Genomic DNA, 15,819 nt, shown 5'->3' on the forward strand with positions numbered 1-15,819 from the left:
CCAACATCCGACTTCCAAGTTATACCAATACATTTTCTAGCTATTGCTAAAGCAATTTGAACAAATTTCACATGATACATATTCAATTTTAATTTAGGTTTAACCCCTCTAATATCTCCCAGTAAAAATATCATTGGATCCTGTGGGAATTTTACCCCTGTAACTTCATAATTACAATCTATTTTTTTTTCAACTCATCACTTTCATGATTTCCCCAAGAAAGACTGACAGGTTTAATTGTGGCAGATATGAACTAGCATCTGAAACAAAGATCCCCAAAGACATATAGTTCCCATCTGACAGAATATGTGCTTCTCTCAGTCTGCAACAGATTCTAGCTTAAAGTCACAATGTGAGCACTGAAGGAATTATTCAAAATAAAGGTGAAATGAATACAATGTACAAGAATTTATTTCAATAATTTCTCATTATAAACTAGGTTAGAATATCAAAAATATTATTTTAAAAACTGAAGGCACGCAAGAAAGTGCAGGTGTTAACACAGTCTGCTGGAGGAACTCAGGACGTTGAGCAGCATCAGAAGTACAATTTAAGAAATAGAAGCAGGGATATGTCATAACGCCTGATCTGCCAGAACACGGCTGATCTGGCTGTGGAGTCAGCTTCTGCTTTTTGCTCATAACCCATCATTCCCCTACTATGCAAATATCTCTCTCACTCTGTCTTAAATATATTTGATGAGACAGTCCCGTCTGCCTCCTTGGGCATGGAATTCCATAGATTCACTACTCTTTGGGAAAAGCAATTCCTTCTCATCTCCATTCTAAATCTGCTCCCCCTTATCTTGAGGCTGTGTCCTCATAGGTTAACCCCCCCCTCCCCCCTCCCCATCTCTGGAATCAACCGGTGAACCTCCTCTGCACCGCCTCCAAAGCCAGTAAATATTTTCTCAAGTAAGGAGATCAAAACTATACGCAGTACTTCAGGTTTGGCCTCACCAGTACTCGTACAGAATCTCCCTGCCTTTAAATTCAATCCCTCTAGCAATGAAGGCCAGCATTCCATATGCCTCCTTGATTATCTACAGCACCTGCACACCAACCTTTTGCAATCCACGCACAAGCACTCCTGTCCCTCTGCACAACATCATGTTGTAATCTTTCCCCATTTATTCTCCTGCCAAAATGGATGACCTCACATTTATCAACATTGTACTCCATCTTCCAGACCCTTGCCCACTCACTTAAACTATCCATAACTCTGCATACTTTCCATATCCTTTTTCACTCAATTTAGTGCATTGCACTCAGTCCCCTCATCTAAATCATTAATGTATATTGTGAACAGTTGTGTGCCCAGCACCAGCTCCTGCAGAGTTACACTCACCACTGATTGCCAACCAGAGAAACATCTATTTATCCCAACTCTCTACTTTCTATTAATTAACCAATCCTCTATTCATGCTAATACTTTCTCCCCCAAATCCACGCATCCTTATCTCATGTATGCTCTTTATCCAGCAACTTCTTTTCCTCCCACCATTCAAAACGTACCAGGGGTGTAGGTTAATGGGGTGTAAATTGGGCAGGACAGACTCGTGAGCCGAAATGACTTGTTACGGTGCTGTAAGTCTAAACTTAAAAATAATTAAAAACATGGCAGAAGCTGATTCTGGCCAGTGAAACCCCTGCTGTCCAATTACACCAAATTAATATACAACCCCATATGTTTTAGGCATCTGACTGAACGCCTTCTGGAAGCCCATGAACATATATCTTGCTGTTCCTCTTTGTACATTGTGCTGAATCCATGCTATGTCTGCCTGATAGAACAATTTCTTTTTTTAAAAATTTTTTTTATTTTTTATTTTTCACACCATAAATCACATTAGCCATGATACACACTTTTTCCTTTTCACACATATACAGTGACATTTTCTTCCCCCCACCTCCCTCCTCCCAACCGACCCCCCCCCCATCCATTTAAGGTATACAATCTAGGATACATTAAACCAGTCAGACAATGTTGTCACTCAACAAAAATACACCAGAAATTCTACTGAGTCCATTCTTTTCTTTCCTTCTCCTTCCATCAACTTAGGTAATGATTGTCCCCGGTAGGTTTTCGCTATTGTATTTAATGTAAGGCTCCCATATTTGTTCGAATATTTCAATATTATTTCTTAAACTATATGTTATTTTTTCTAATGGAATACATTTATTCATTTCTATATACCATTATTGTATCTTCAAATTATCTTCCAATTTCCAGGTTGACATAATACATTTTTTTGCTACGGCTAGAGCTATCTTAACAAATCTTTTTTGTGCATCCTCCAAATCAATTCCAAATTCTTTGTTTTTTATGTTACTTAGGAAAAAGATCTCTGGATTCTTTGGTATATTGTTTTCTGTTATTTTATTTAATATCTGATTGAGATCTTCCCAAAATTTTTCTACTTTCTCACATGTCCAGATTGCATGAATTGTTGTTCCCATTTCTTTTTTACATCAAAAACATCTATCAGATACTGTTGGGTCCCATTTATTTAACTTTTGAGGTGTAATGTATAGTCTGTGTATCCAGTTATATTGTATCATACTTAGCCTCGTATTTATTGTATTTCTCATCATTCCAGAACATAATTTCTCCCATGTTTCCTTTTTTATCTTTATATTTAAATCTTGTTCCCATTTTTGTTTAGTTTTACCATTTGTTTCCTCATTCTCCTTTTCTTGCAGTTTAATATACATATTTGTTATAAATCTTTTGATTATCATTGTATCTGTAATCACATATTCAAAGTTACTTGCCTCTGGTAACCTCAGACTGCTTCCTAATTTGTCCTTCAAGTAGGATCTCAATTGGTAATATGCCAGCGATATCAAATATATCTTGAGTTATATTGTACTTATCTTTCATTTGTTCAAAGGATAAGAATCTATTTCCTGAAAAACAATTTTCTATTCTTTTAATCCCTTTTTTTTCCCATTCTCTAAAGGAAAGGTTATCTATTGTAAAAGGGAGTAACTTGTTTTGCGTCAATATTAGTTTTGGTAATTGATAATTTGTTTTATTTCTTTCTACATGAATCTTCTTCCAAATATTGAGGAGATGATGTAATACTGGAGAACTTCTATGTTGCACCAATTTTTCATCCCATTTATATAATATGTGTTCAGGTATCTTTTCCCTTATTTTATCTAATTCTAATCTCGTCCAGTCTGGTTTTTCCCTTGTTTGATAAAAATCTGATAGGTATCTTAATTGTGCGGCTCTATAATAATTTTTAAAGTTTGGCAGTTGTAAGCCTCCTTGTTTATACCATTCTGTTAATTTATCTAGTGCTATCCTCGGTTTCCCCCCTCTCCATAAAAATTTCCCTGATAGAACAATTTCCATCCAGATTTCTAGCTATTTCTTCCTTACTAATAGCTTCAAGCATTTTCTCATCTACACATGTTAAGCTAACTGGCCTCCAGTTACCCGCCTTTTGTCTACATACCTTTCTTGAACGGTGGCATGACATTTGTTGCCTCTCAATCTATTGGGACCTGCCCAGAGACCTTCGAAATTTTGTAAATTATCACAAATGCCTCTCCTATAACTTCCACCATTTCTTTTAGTACACTGGGATGCATTTTATCAGGACCAGGGGTTTATTTACCTTTAAGCTTGCTAGTTTCATCAACCTCTACTATTGCACTTTCAACACCTCTCTTTGGCATGTTAGATATGGCCTCCACCATGAAAACAAACACAAATTAGTAATTGGAAGCCTCAGGCAATTTGCATCACCAACATTAATTGCTTTTTAAAAATCTTCTAAGGACCTACATTCAATTGAGACATCCTTTTCCACTTTATATAATTATAAAAACTTTTAAAAATATATTTGTGCCAGTTTACTTTCCATCTATCTTTATTGCTTGCTTAGTGGTTTTTTTGTTACATTTGAAAGCTTTCCAATCTTCCAGTTTGTCACTGGTCTTGGCAACTGTACTCATGAGCTACTACTTTGATGCCTTCCTTTATTAGCAAATAATCTCCCCCGTTTAAGCAAAATATACTGCTTTGAGATTTGTAGGAACAATTCAATCATACTGAGATCACTCTTGGGATCCCTAACTACAGGATTTTACCTATCTCATTGCATAGGACCAGATCTAAGATAGCTCGCTCCCTTGTAGGTTCAGTAATATGTTATTCACGAAAGGTATCGTGGAAGCATTCTGTGAAATCATCCTTAAGACTACCTCAACCTACTTAATTTGCCTAATCTATGTGCAAATTAGTCTTCCATGACAAATGCCATCCAATTTTTACATGCATCAGACTTATCTTGGTTTATTGCATGTGCCACTCTATTTGGTGGCCTTTTCCCTTTACTATTCCTAATCTCTCTCCAGATGGATTCAACATTCTGCTCCTTAGATCACACATTGTCTCTCACTATCTGAGTTGATAGTTAATTAAGAGCACAACACCACCTCCCTTACCTTCCTACCTATTCTTCCATAGAATCTGATATGACTGATCTGTGGGAGAAAAAAGAATTGTCAACATGGTGGGCTGGAATTCTTCATTGGGTCAAAGCATTGGCCTTGTAAACCAGGGGTTGCAAGTTTGTCCCTTGCTAGGACCTCATTTCTGTCAGGGGTGCTGGACAAAGTGGCATCTCTCTGTCTTCCCTATGGTAGATAAAGTTAAAGAATTTTGTGTACGTTACTTTCTAAATGTATTATCATGTGACAATAATGGATCTTCTACCTTTACCTTTAAAAGTTGACATGAACAAGAATTAGTAATATGGTCAGAGATACTGAATATTCGACAAAATATTACCCATATGCAAAGAAGAAGGTAGCATTTTCAAGTTTTCTTTAAACAAATATAGTAAACATTAAAGGTAACTCACTGACATTATATTATTAAATATAACTTGGCCCTACTTGTCAAACATCGAGAAAGAAAATGTTATTATACAAACCCCTCTTGTGAATCTGATTGAAATGCTTTAGTCAGTGAGAATGGAAAGACAATTTAAATATCTGTTGTCTGACAATCAGACTATTACACCAATGAATTCTTAAACCACTTTTAAAAGGACAAAGTTGAAAACAGTGAGAAATTTAAGTAAATTCAAATATGACTTTATTAAGCAGATGCCTCTTTTTTTCCCAGATCTGAGAATGCAAAAGTGCTCCAATGAGACACCATTACAAAACCCAAAAACAATTCTGGTATTTTGAAGGGACATGATTTTTATTTTACATATTTATAATAAACAAAATATAAATGACCTAGTGCAGTGGTGTTCAAACTGTCCCCCTAAACCAGGGGTGTCAAACTCAAATTCACGGAGGGCCAAAATTAAAAACTTGGACTAAGTCGAGGGCCGAACTAAATATTTATTGAAAATTTTCAACAACATCTGCATGTTTTCTCTTCTTTCAACATATGTAATGTTAAACTTTTTCTTATTAAAATAAATGTTTAATAATAGTTTTGGATAAACTCTTTCATTGTCATTGTCATTGGCCCATTTCCTTTAGCGTCTGAAACCATGCACATGACGAGTCAATGAGGGATGATTAAAGCAGTGGTCTGTCTTCAAACTTTTTCTTCCCACCCACAGACCACCTTAAGCAATCCCTTACTAATCACAGAGCACCAATGACACAGGGACGCGAGTGGAAAGAAAAAGGTTGAGAACTGTTGTATTGTGGTAACTCCACATCTGATTAGGTTAATTGTTAGGCAAGAGAAGGACCCCCCCCACCCCAAGAAAGGCTTAAATCACAGGAACAAAATAAGCTTCCGTCTCACTGCTCCCAATCTTACACACTGTCCTGATGTGGAATGTGGGGTCGCAGCTCCACGTTCACCCGAGTTCAGGTGCTGTCTGTGTGGAGTTTGTACGCTCTCTCCTTGTCTTGGACCAATAGGTCGGTCGCCTGACGAAGGCACCTGAACCCCCCGTTGAAACGCCGGCGTCCGGGGCGGTGGAAGAATTGGCTGAGAAGAGCGCATTGCTCCCACCCCCCTCCCATGGTTGGAGAGGGATTAAACTGCGATCTCACGGCGCCGGGCTCGTCTCCAACAAAAGGAGTGGGAGGCAGGGTCCGCCGCGCATGGAGCGAGGGGGAAGGCATCGCCAACGAGACTTTCGGTCCGGCGTCGCTGCTGAAGCGCAGACCCAGCGAGGATGGTCCCCAACTCCAGCCAGGCGGGCTGAGTGCGCGCGATCCCCGGGATTCGGGACTCTGAGATCCCTCCACACCTCCAGCGTCTTCATTTTCACCTTCAGTGTGCATGCGCTATACTGGCGCGGCGGCCAGCGGGCCAACTCTAATATATATTTAATATGATCTTGCGGGCCAAATATAATTATATCGCGGGCCAAATTTGGCCCGCGGGCCAGAGTTTGACATGTGTGCCCTAAACTCACAACCCACCTTAAGCAATCCCTATGCCATTAGTGCTCTGTGATTAAAAGGGTGTAGTGCTGGACACGGCCAAGAAAGATTCAGCCACCACATTGAAAATCTTTAATGACTTTTTATTCAAATTCAGTGCGCGCCCTTTTAAGGGCAGCATGAGCTCAGTCACCTCGTACATTGTGACATCATAATCGCTGCCCCAGGCGCGCGCTGGGCAGGAGACTTGAGGCCGGGATAAACCCTGACAGTGCTATCTTCCCATGGCTACCCCACCACGTGGTGTTACATGCAGGGCCAGTTCACCATGAGAGAGTGTGCCACAACACAATACCAACCCCCCCCCCAAAACCGGCTACGCGTCCCGCCGCTTGGGCATGGCTGTTTGTACTGGCCGTGATAGGTCTAATTGTGCCACCTTCAAAAGGTCCACGGTGAAAAGTTCGTCTTTACCCCCTATGTCCAAAGTGAAAGTCCTGCTGGACCGCTGGAGGACCTTATATGGAACTTCGTACAGGCGTTGTAAAGGTGCCGTATGTGGGCTGCGCCGAACAAATATGAATTCCGCGGAGTCCAGCTCTTTGGGATGATGTGTGGGCCGGACGCCATGATGTGAGGGAGGAGGGGGGGCTAGCGAGGACAGTTTCTTATGGAGATCTGACAAAAGGTTCGCGTGCTCAGACGTGACGTTGGGCTCTGGGCCAAAGAACTCACCGGGCAGTGAGAGCAGAGCGCCGTAGACCAGCTCCACTGAAGATGCCTGTAGGTCCTCCTTGGGTGATGTTCTGATGCTGAGGAGGACCCAGGGCAGTTCATCTGCCCAGCCTGGGCCAGTGTGGTGAGCCATGTGGGTGGATTTCATATGACAATGAAACCTCTCCACTAAACCATTTGCTTGCTGGTGGTAGGCTGTGGTGTGGTGGAGTTTAACCCCCCAGGAGGTTCACCAGCTGAGCCCAGAGTGTGGAAGTGAACTGAACACCCCTGTCACTGGTGATGTGCACCGGGTCTCCAAACCTAGCGATCCAATGACTGACTAGGTTCCTGGCACACGTCTCTGCGAAGCCTCTTTGATGGGAACGGCCTCCGATAATCTCGTGGTCCGATCGACTATTATGAGAAGGTAGCGCACTTCTTTGGACACCGGCAGGGGACCTACGATGTCAACGTGGATGTGCTGAAATCTCCGCACCGCTGGGTCGAATTGCAAGATTGGGGCCTGCGTATGCCAGTGGACCTTGGAGCCCTGGCACCTGGTGCAGTTCCTCGCTATCTTGTCCACCTCCTTTTTGAGCCTGTGCCACACAAACCGCTCTGCCACCATTCACACCAAAGTCTTCACTGAGGGGTGGGCAAGGTCGTGGACTAAGCTGAAAACCTTCGACCTCCACCGCAGTGGGACTACTGGGCGTGGCAAACCGGTGGAGGCTTTGCAGAGCAGCGTGTCCAGGCTGTTGGGCGACTGAATGTCCTGGAGCTCAAGGCCAGAGATGGCAGTCCGGAGAGCCTGCATCTCTGCGCCCAGCTTCTGGGCCTGTGACAATTGTGTGTAGACAAGGCTGGGGGCGAGAGCATTGATCACCGGACGTGAGAATGCATCCACCACGACGTTGTCTTTGCCTGCCTTGTGTTGGATGTCGGTGGTGAACTCCGACACATAGGAGAGGTGGCGTTGCTGGCGAGTCGACCTCGGATCTTTGGGCATCACGAGTGCCTGTGTGAGGGGCTTGTGGTCCATGAAAACCATGAAGGGCCTGCCCTCCAAAATGTATCGAAAGTGCCGGTTGGCCACCTACAGCACCAGGAGCTCCCAGTTGAAAGCGCTGTACTTGAGCTCCGGTGGGCGCAGCTGTTTACTAAAGAAGGCCAGCGGGCACCACTGCTCGAGTACGGCCCCAACCGCCGTGGCTGAGGTGTCCACCAAGAGCGCCGTGTGTGCCTCCGGGCATAGGTACACCAATAGAGTTGCGTAGGCGATGGTCTCCTTTGTTGCAGCAAAAGCGGTCTCTGCCTCCTCCGACCAGGTCAGGACTTTCTCCTTAGTGGCGATCAATGCGAACAGAGGTCACATGGTGTGGGCGCCGCCGGGGATGAACCGATGATAAAAATTCATCATCCCCACGAACTCCTGCAGACTCTTGAGGGTGGCTGGCTTGGGGAACCGCTGGATGACCGCGACCTTCTCTGATGGTGTCCCCAAGGAACGGCAGCATCTGCTTGCTGAACTGGCACTTGGTCACGTTGCCCATGAGGCCAAACTCTGGCAGTCTGGATAAAAGGGTACGGAGGTAGGCCTTTTGCTCTTCGCGGTTGCGGCTGGCGATAAGGATATCGTCCAGGTAGATAAACACAAAGTCCAAGTCCCTACCCACTGCGTTCATTAGGCGCTGAAAAGTCTGGGCTGTGTTCTTGAGACTGAAGGGCATATGCAGGAATTCAAAGAGGCCAAAGGGGGTGATGACCGCCGTGTTGCCGATCTCCTCAAGGTGGACCGGGATCTGGTGATTCTTCCGCACCAGATCAACTTTGGAGAAGACTTGCGTGCCCTGGAGATTGGCCGAGAAGTCTTGAATGTGTGGAACTGGGTATCTGTCCGGTGTGGTCGCATCGTTCAAGCGCCGATAATTGCCACAGGGTCTCCAGCCCTCGGAGGATTTGGGAACCGCGTGGAGAGGGGATGCCCTGGCGCTGTTCGAGTGATGAAGGTTACCCAACTCCTGCAGCCGGGAAAACTCCTCCTTTGCCAGCTGCAGCTTCTCAGGAGGTAGTCATCTGGGCTTGGCGTGCAGCGGGGGGCCCTCTGTGGAGATATGGTGGTATATCCCATGCTGGGGTAAGCTGGCGCTGAATCATGGTTGAAGGATGGCAGGGAACTCATGGAGTATGTTCGAATACTCATCCCTGGAAGTGGCGATTGCGGCAATCTTGGGCCTGCAAGCGTTCAATGTAGTGCTGGAAACAGCCAAGAAAGACTCAGCCACCACATTGAAAGTCCTTAATGACAGTTTTTATTCACATTCAGCGTGCACCCCTTTAAGGGCAGCATGAGCTCAGTCACCTCGTGCATTGTGACATCATAATCGGTGCCCCATGCGCGTGCTGGGCAGGAGACTTGAGGCAGGGAGAAACCCTGACAGCACCATCTTCCCATGGTTGCCCTGCCACATGGTGTTACACGAGGGGCCGGTTCGCCATGAGAGAGTGCGCCACCACAAGGGATTGCTTAAGGTGGTATGTGGGTGGAAAGAAAAGTTTGAAAACCACTGTTTTAATCGTATCTAATTGACTTGTTATGTGCATGGTTTCATAACTCCAAAGGAAATGGGCCAATGACAATTTTTCTCAAGCAAAATATTTCAGTAACAATTGGATCTAGAGCAGTGATTTTCAACCTTCACCCCACTCACATACCACTTTATGTAATCCCTTACTAATCACAGAACACAAATGGCATAGGGATTACTTAAAAGTGGAATGTTAGTTTAGGGGAGGCAGTTTGAAAACTACTGCCCTAGACTGTTCATTCCCCAAAAAGAATCCAGTACCTGTACTCAATGAGGTAAATCATTTTTGAAGAGTTTTAGAGATGATAGAGAAAGTGGCACAATCCACGCCAGGATAGCAAGTCAAGTCACCTTTATTTACCGTTCGTACTATGCTCACACAGTAAAGATGAGATAGCATTTCTCCTGGACCATGGAGCATATTTGCATTAAATATGTTAAAATAGAAGTTAAATTTAAGATGCATACAGTAAAAGTAGCAAGAATAACAGCTAAATGTACAACTAGGCTCACCTGCATGAATGGTTTCAGTATCTATGGAAATAAAACAAAATAAAACAAAAATGTTAATACATTGAAATACAACATTCATTTAACATTTAAAGCAAAGCAAGACACTTATTTTTCTTCATGTCAAATACATTCAAATTATACATTCAAATTTAGCACCTCATCATGTCTAATTACAAGTCTGCCTTAACCTTGGATAGTAAAATATAAAGTAGTTATGACACAATCCTCATAATCCTCAAAGAACAGAAGGCAATTGGTGCACAGTATATATGTCGTTCATATGCTCTTTTGATGTTTGTTGTTGAGGCTTAAAAGATGGCAAGTAATCTCTGGGGTGAGATAGGAACATGGAATTATCGATTTCAGTCTTAAGTATGCAGGAGAGATTAAATAAGGGAGAATACAATGTTCAGTAATAAGCAATGAATAATAAATCAGGAACAAAAATGATAACTTCTTAAACTGCTGGAAGATTTAAGAAAATGAATGGATGAAGATTATCACTCATGACAACATATCACAGAAGGTTTTCAAAACATTAATGATCTTAAATTAATGCACAAATTAGCTGGTGAGTTTGAAATGGTGGATAAACAGCTCCTTGGACTGAAATTCAAATTCAAAGCTCACTGTGGCAGCTTGAAAATGTTATTTTTCATTCAATTGTATAAGATAAAAATGTCAACAACAGTTACCATATTATTAGTGGATAGTCCATAAATCTTCGTCCGCGAAGCCAAGCCAAAGAAAGAAGAAGAGTGGATTGTTATAAAGCACAACTGTTGTATTTTGGAGAAGATCTAAACCAGAATCATGGTTTGCCACACAGACCATTCAGTCCATTGTGCTCATGCTGCAAGAAATCACAATTCTACTTTGTAGCCCATGATCCTCAAGGTCATGGTTCTTCAAGTTTAAATATGATAAGTACCTCAGATCACTTTTGCAGATGGAGTGCTCCCAACCATCTCTTTCTAATCCTTTTTTAACCAATATGTTTAAATCGAAATTATAGTATTTGATCTCTGTTTTAAGGGAAATTTAGCATTTTTACTTACTTCAATAATGCCTTCCTTCCCCTCTTATAACTTTAGACACCCCAAGCAGTCTATCATATCTCTCCTCCTCGCTAACATTTTTCAGTTCTGGGAATATCCTTTTAAATCTCCTTTGCTTCATTTCAGTGATGAGAGGACCAAATACTCACAAAACTTGAGCTATTAACAGCGGCATTATATCATTATATCTAATACTACCATAGATTCCCTATTTTTATATTCTATGAGCGCAAACATTTCACCATCTGAAATGAACTAAGGAGCTACACATTTTAAAGAGATTCAAGAAAATTGAAGAGCAACAATAAACTGCCATCTCTGGGAGGGCTCGATAAATCTCTCCATTGAGTCAGTGAGAGATCCAGGCTGAATCAGATTGGCGAAGTACAGCGAGACTGGAACTAGGTAGTGGGCGTTACAGACCCAGCATGAAGTACAGTGAAAACTGGGGCTGGGTGGAAAGCTGTTATAGTCCCATGGTGAAGTACAGAGAGAACTAGGGCTAGGTAGATGGGTGCTACAGACCCAGAGTGAAGTACAGAGAGGACAGGGGCTCGGTAGATGGGTGATACAGACCAGGGGGAAGTACAGAGAAAACAGGTGATGGTTTGATGGGAGTTATAGACACAGGGTGAAGTACAGAGAGAGAGAGAGAGAGAGAGAGAGAGAGAGAGAGAGAGAGAGAGAGAGGGAGAGAGAGAGAGAGAGAGAGAGAGAGAGAGGGAGAGAGAGAGAGAGAGAGAGAGAGAGAGAGAGAGAGAGAGAGAGAACTGGTGTTGGAAAGGTGGGTGTTACAGACCCAGGGTGAAAAATTCAGGGAATTCAGCAAGATTGGAGGGCATGAGAAGTGACCACAATACATAGAATTTACAGTTCACAGCAGTGGCGAAGGGAAACCCACTTGGGAAGCACTTTGGGAGATTGCCTGATGTTTGAATGTTCTCCTCGTGTCTGCATGGGTTTCCTCCAGGTGTTCTGATTTCTTCCCACCTTTCAAAACATATGGGAGTTGTAGGCTAATTGAGGCATTTGGGCACCACAAACTTGTTGGGTGAAAGGGCCTGTGTCCATGCAGTATATCTAAATTTAAAATGTAAAAATTTATATGCCAGTCTGGGGATCATCCCAGGGAGTTGTTCTGGGCAACTAATCACCAGAGAATAATACACGGTCAATAATCTAGACTCCAGATGATGCAGAGGAAAGAAAACTGATAAAAGTGTATTTGCATCTGAACATGGACCAGTGTTATAATGTGTTTGAATCCACAAATGGAGAAGACCTATGTGAAGGGAATTTTGTGGTTTCAGAGGGCGGATAGTGCAATTACTTTACAGCGCCAACGACCGGGACCGGTTCGAATCCTGTGCTGTCTGTAAGGATTTTGTACATTCTCCCCATGTCTGATCCACTGGTACCATGGCCTATGGGGACAGCCATGAGCTGAAAGTGCTCTGAAAGAGAAAAAGGAGGTGCGCTGGTGCTCAAGGAATTGTTTGATAGGTATACAATATAATTTTGATGTAAATGTAAAGAAAGAAGCTCTCCAATTTATCAGACCAGTAGAAGGGCCTTGGACGAATTTGCAGGTAGTTTATGTAGGACCCCTCCCAACCATTCCAGGAGGGTAAAGGTACAGTGTCCTCCATATGCTTGGGACAAAGACACTTTTTTTCTTTATTTGCCCCTGTACATCAGTTTTAAATTTGTAATCAAACCATTCACATGTGATTAAAGTGCACATTCCAGATTTTATTAAAGGGTATTTGTGTACATTTTGGTTTGACCATTTAGGAATTACAGCACTCTTTATACAGAGTTCCCCCATTTCAGGGCACCATAACATTTGGAACATAGTTATGGTATGTATATTAAAGTAGTCATGCTTAGTACTTTGTTGCATGTCCCTTGCATGCAATGACTGCTTGAAGTCTGTAATTTATAGACGTCACCAGATGCTGAGTATCTTCTCTGGTGATGCTCTGCCAGGCCTCTACTGCAGCCACCTTCAGCTCTTGCTTGTTTTGGGAGCTTGTCTCCTTAAGTTTTCTCGTCAGAATTTGGAAGGCATGCTCAATTGGATTTAGATTGGGTGACTGAGTTGCCCATTCAAGAATTTTCCACTTATATGCTAAAATTAATTTAAAAATTAAAAAACAAAATAAAGAATTTTCCAAGTTTTAGCTTGGAAAAACTCATTCATTGCTTTAGCTATATGTTTGGGATCATTGTTTTACTGTAGAATGAAGCACCGTCCAATGAGTTTGGAGGAATTTGCTCAAACTTGAGCAGATAAGATGTTTTCTATACACCTCAGAATTCATTTTGCTACTGCCATCAGCAGTTATAGTACCTGTGGCATAGGTCATAACGCCACCACCACCATGTTTCACAGATGAGATGGGATGCTTTGGATCTTGGGCCGATTCTTTTCACCTCCACTCTTTGCTCTTGCCATTTCTCTAATGCAGGTTAATCTGTGCACAAGGCCCTTTTCCAGAATTCTGCAGGCTCTTTTAAATACTTCTTGGAAAACTGTAATTTGGCCATCTTGTTTCTGTGGCTATCTAGTAGTTTGCATCTTGCAGTGTAGCCTCTCTATTTCTGTTTATGAAGTCTTCTGCGGACAGAAGTCACTGACATAGACACACCTGCCTCCTGAAGAGTGCTTCTCATCTGTCAGACAGGTGTTTGGGGATCTTTCTATTTTATGATGAGAATTATTCTGTCATCTGCAGTGGAGGTTTTCCTTGGAATACCAGTCTCTTTGCGATTACTGAGCTCACTAGTACGTTCTTTCTTCTTAATGATGTTCCAAACCGTTGATTTTGGTAATCCTACGATTTGGGCGATGTTGCTTACTGTATTATTTTTGTTTTTCAGATTCTTTGACTTTTATTGGCACACCTCTGGTCTTCTTGTTGAAAAATGGCAATTACAGACTTCAATGGAGATCAAAAGTTTAGAAGCAAGCTGAGCTCTCTCATACCTGCAACAATGAAGCAATTAAATGTACCCAAGTACTCACAAACACCTGTGAAGCCAAATGTCCTAAACATTACGGTACCCTGAAATGAGGGGACGATGTATACAAAGGGCTGTAATTTCTACATGATCAAACCAAAATGTAAACAAAAGCCCTTGAATAAAATCTGGAATGTGCACTTTAATCACATGTGAATTATTTGATTAAAGGTCAAATAAAAGAAAAAAATGTCTTTGTCCCAAACATTATGGAGGGCACTATATATTCTATTGACAGTAAATACTTTTACCAAGTGGGAAGAAGCTTTGGATAATCTTGCAAACAATTTGTCCAATTCCCTTAGATGTTCTTCCCATGTGTCACTTTTTGAGACCAAGTCATCAATATCAACATCTGTATGTGTTAATTCTTGGATTACCGAATTAATCATACTTTGGAATGTTGCAGGGGCATATAACCCAGATGGAGTTACGAAAGCCAAAATATTCTTTCCTCTCTCAGTTAAAGGCACACACTAGTAACCCTTCAATAAATCCAACTTAATAAGAAATTTAGCTTTGCCAATTTTATCAATACAGTCATCTATTCTCGTAATAGGATAAGCATCTGTTTTAGTTAGTGAATTAACCTTCCTGTAATCTGTACAAAACCTAACAGTTACATCTGGTTTCGGTACCAGAATACAAGGAGAACTCCAATCTGAGTTCAAAGGTCTAATAATATCATTTTTCAACATATATTCCACCTCCTGATCCATTAGGCCAAAACCTAATGACTCCTGCACAGCCTCCCTTGCTGCAAATAACAATAAATGAATGCCTTTGTCTCAATCTTTCCCATTCTCCAGACAATAAATCCTCATCATATTTTTAAGAGTAGAATGAAATCTTTCCAAAGTTCCCTGAGTTTCAGGATGGTACACAGATGAAGTGATCTGTTTTATTCCCAACTCATAAATCAACTGCTGAAACAACCCAGACATAAAGTTAGATCCTTGATCACTCCGGATCTCTTTAGGTAATCCAAAAACTGTGAAAAGTCTTTCCAGAGCCTTTACCATCGTTTTGGCTTTAATATTTCTTAATGGTATAGGTCTAGAAATCTCGAAGGTGTACACATAATTGTTAATAAGTACTGATTCCCAGACAGTTTTAGGCAGGGGACCTGCACAATTCACAATAACCTTAGTGAGAAGTTCCCCAACAACAAAAATAGGTTGCAGTGGAGCTACTGGAGGACCCTGATTAGGTTTCCTCACAACCTGACAAAAGTGACATGTCTGGCACCAATTTACAACATCCTTCCTCAAACCAGGCCAGAAAAATTGTCTCAAAATCTTATTTATGGTTTTCTTTACACCAAGATGACCCACACAAAGGTGTATTGTGGGCTAGATTTAAAATTTCATTCCCGTAATTTCTAGGAACAGCCACCTGATGAATCACCCCCCACTCTTCATTAGCAGGACTATCAAGAGGTCTCCATTTTCTCATCAACAATTCACCCTTCAAGTAATATCCACAAGCTATTTCTTTAATCTCCTGTTCAGTTACTGCTTTGTCCCTTAAAACAAGAAG

The 15,819-nt window shown here is 41.9% G+C and overlaps 1 protein-coding gene and 1 long non-coding RNA gene across 2 annotated transcripts in view; one reads left to right on the forward strand and one right to left on the reverse strand.

Annotated features, from left to right (window-relative positions):
- Positions 1 to 15,819, reverse strand: part of micu2 (mitochondrial calcium uptake 2) — a 419,472-nt gene that overhangs the window by 193,915 nt on the left and 209,738 nt on the right. Inside the window, exon 3 of the mRNA XM_069891395.1 lies at positions 10,199 to 10,219. Within this exon, the coding sequence (XP_069747496.1) occupies positions 10,199 to 10,219 (21 nt within the window). The remainder of the gene's footprint in view (positions 1 to 10,198; positions 10,220 to 15,819) is intronic.
- Positions 9,482 to 14,426, forward strand: LOC138739411 (uncharacterized). The gene is made up of 2 exons (XR_011342220.1): positions 9,482 to 9,629; positions 14,140 to 14,426. It is a non-coding gene; the product is annotated as an uncharacterized lncRNA (long non-coding RNA).

This window comes from Narcine bancroftii, chromosome 7, assembly GCF_036971445.1.
Source record: "Narcine bancroftii isolate sNarBan1 chromosome 7, sNarBan1.hap1, whole genome shotgun sequence".
Classification (NCBI taxonomy): domain Eukaryota; kingdom Metazoa; phylum Chordata; class Chondrichthyes; order Torpediniformes; family Narcinidae; genus Narcine; species Narcine bancroftii.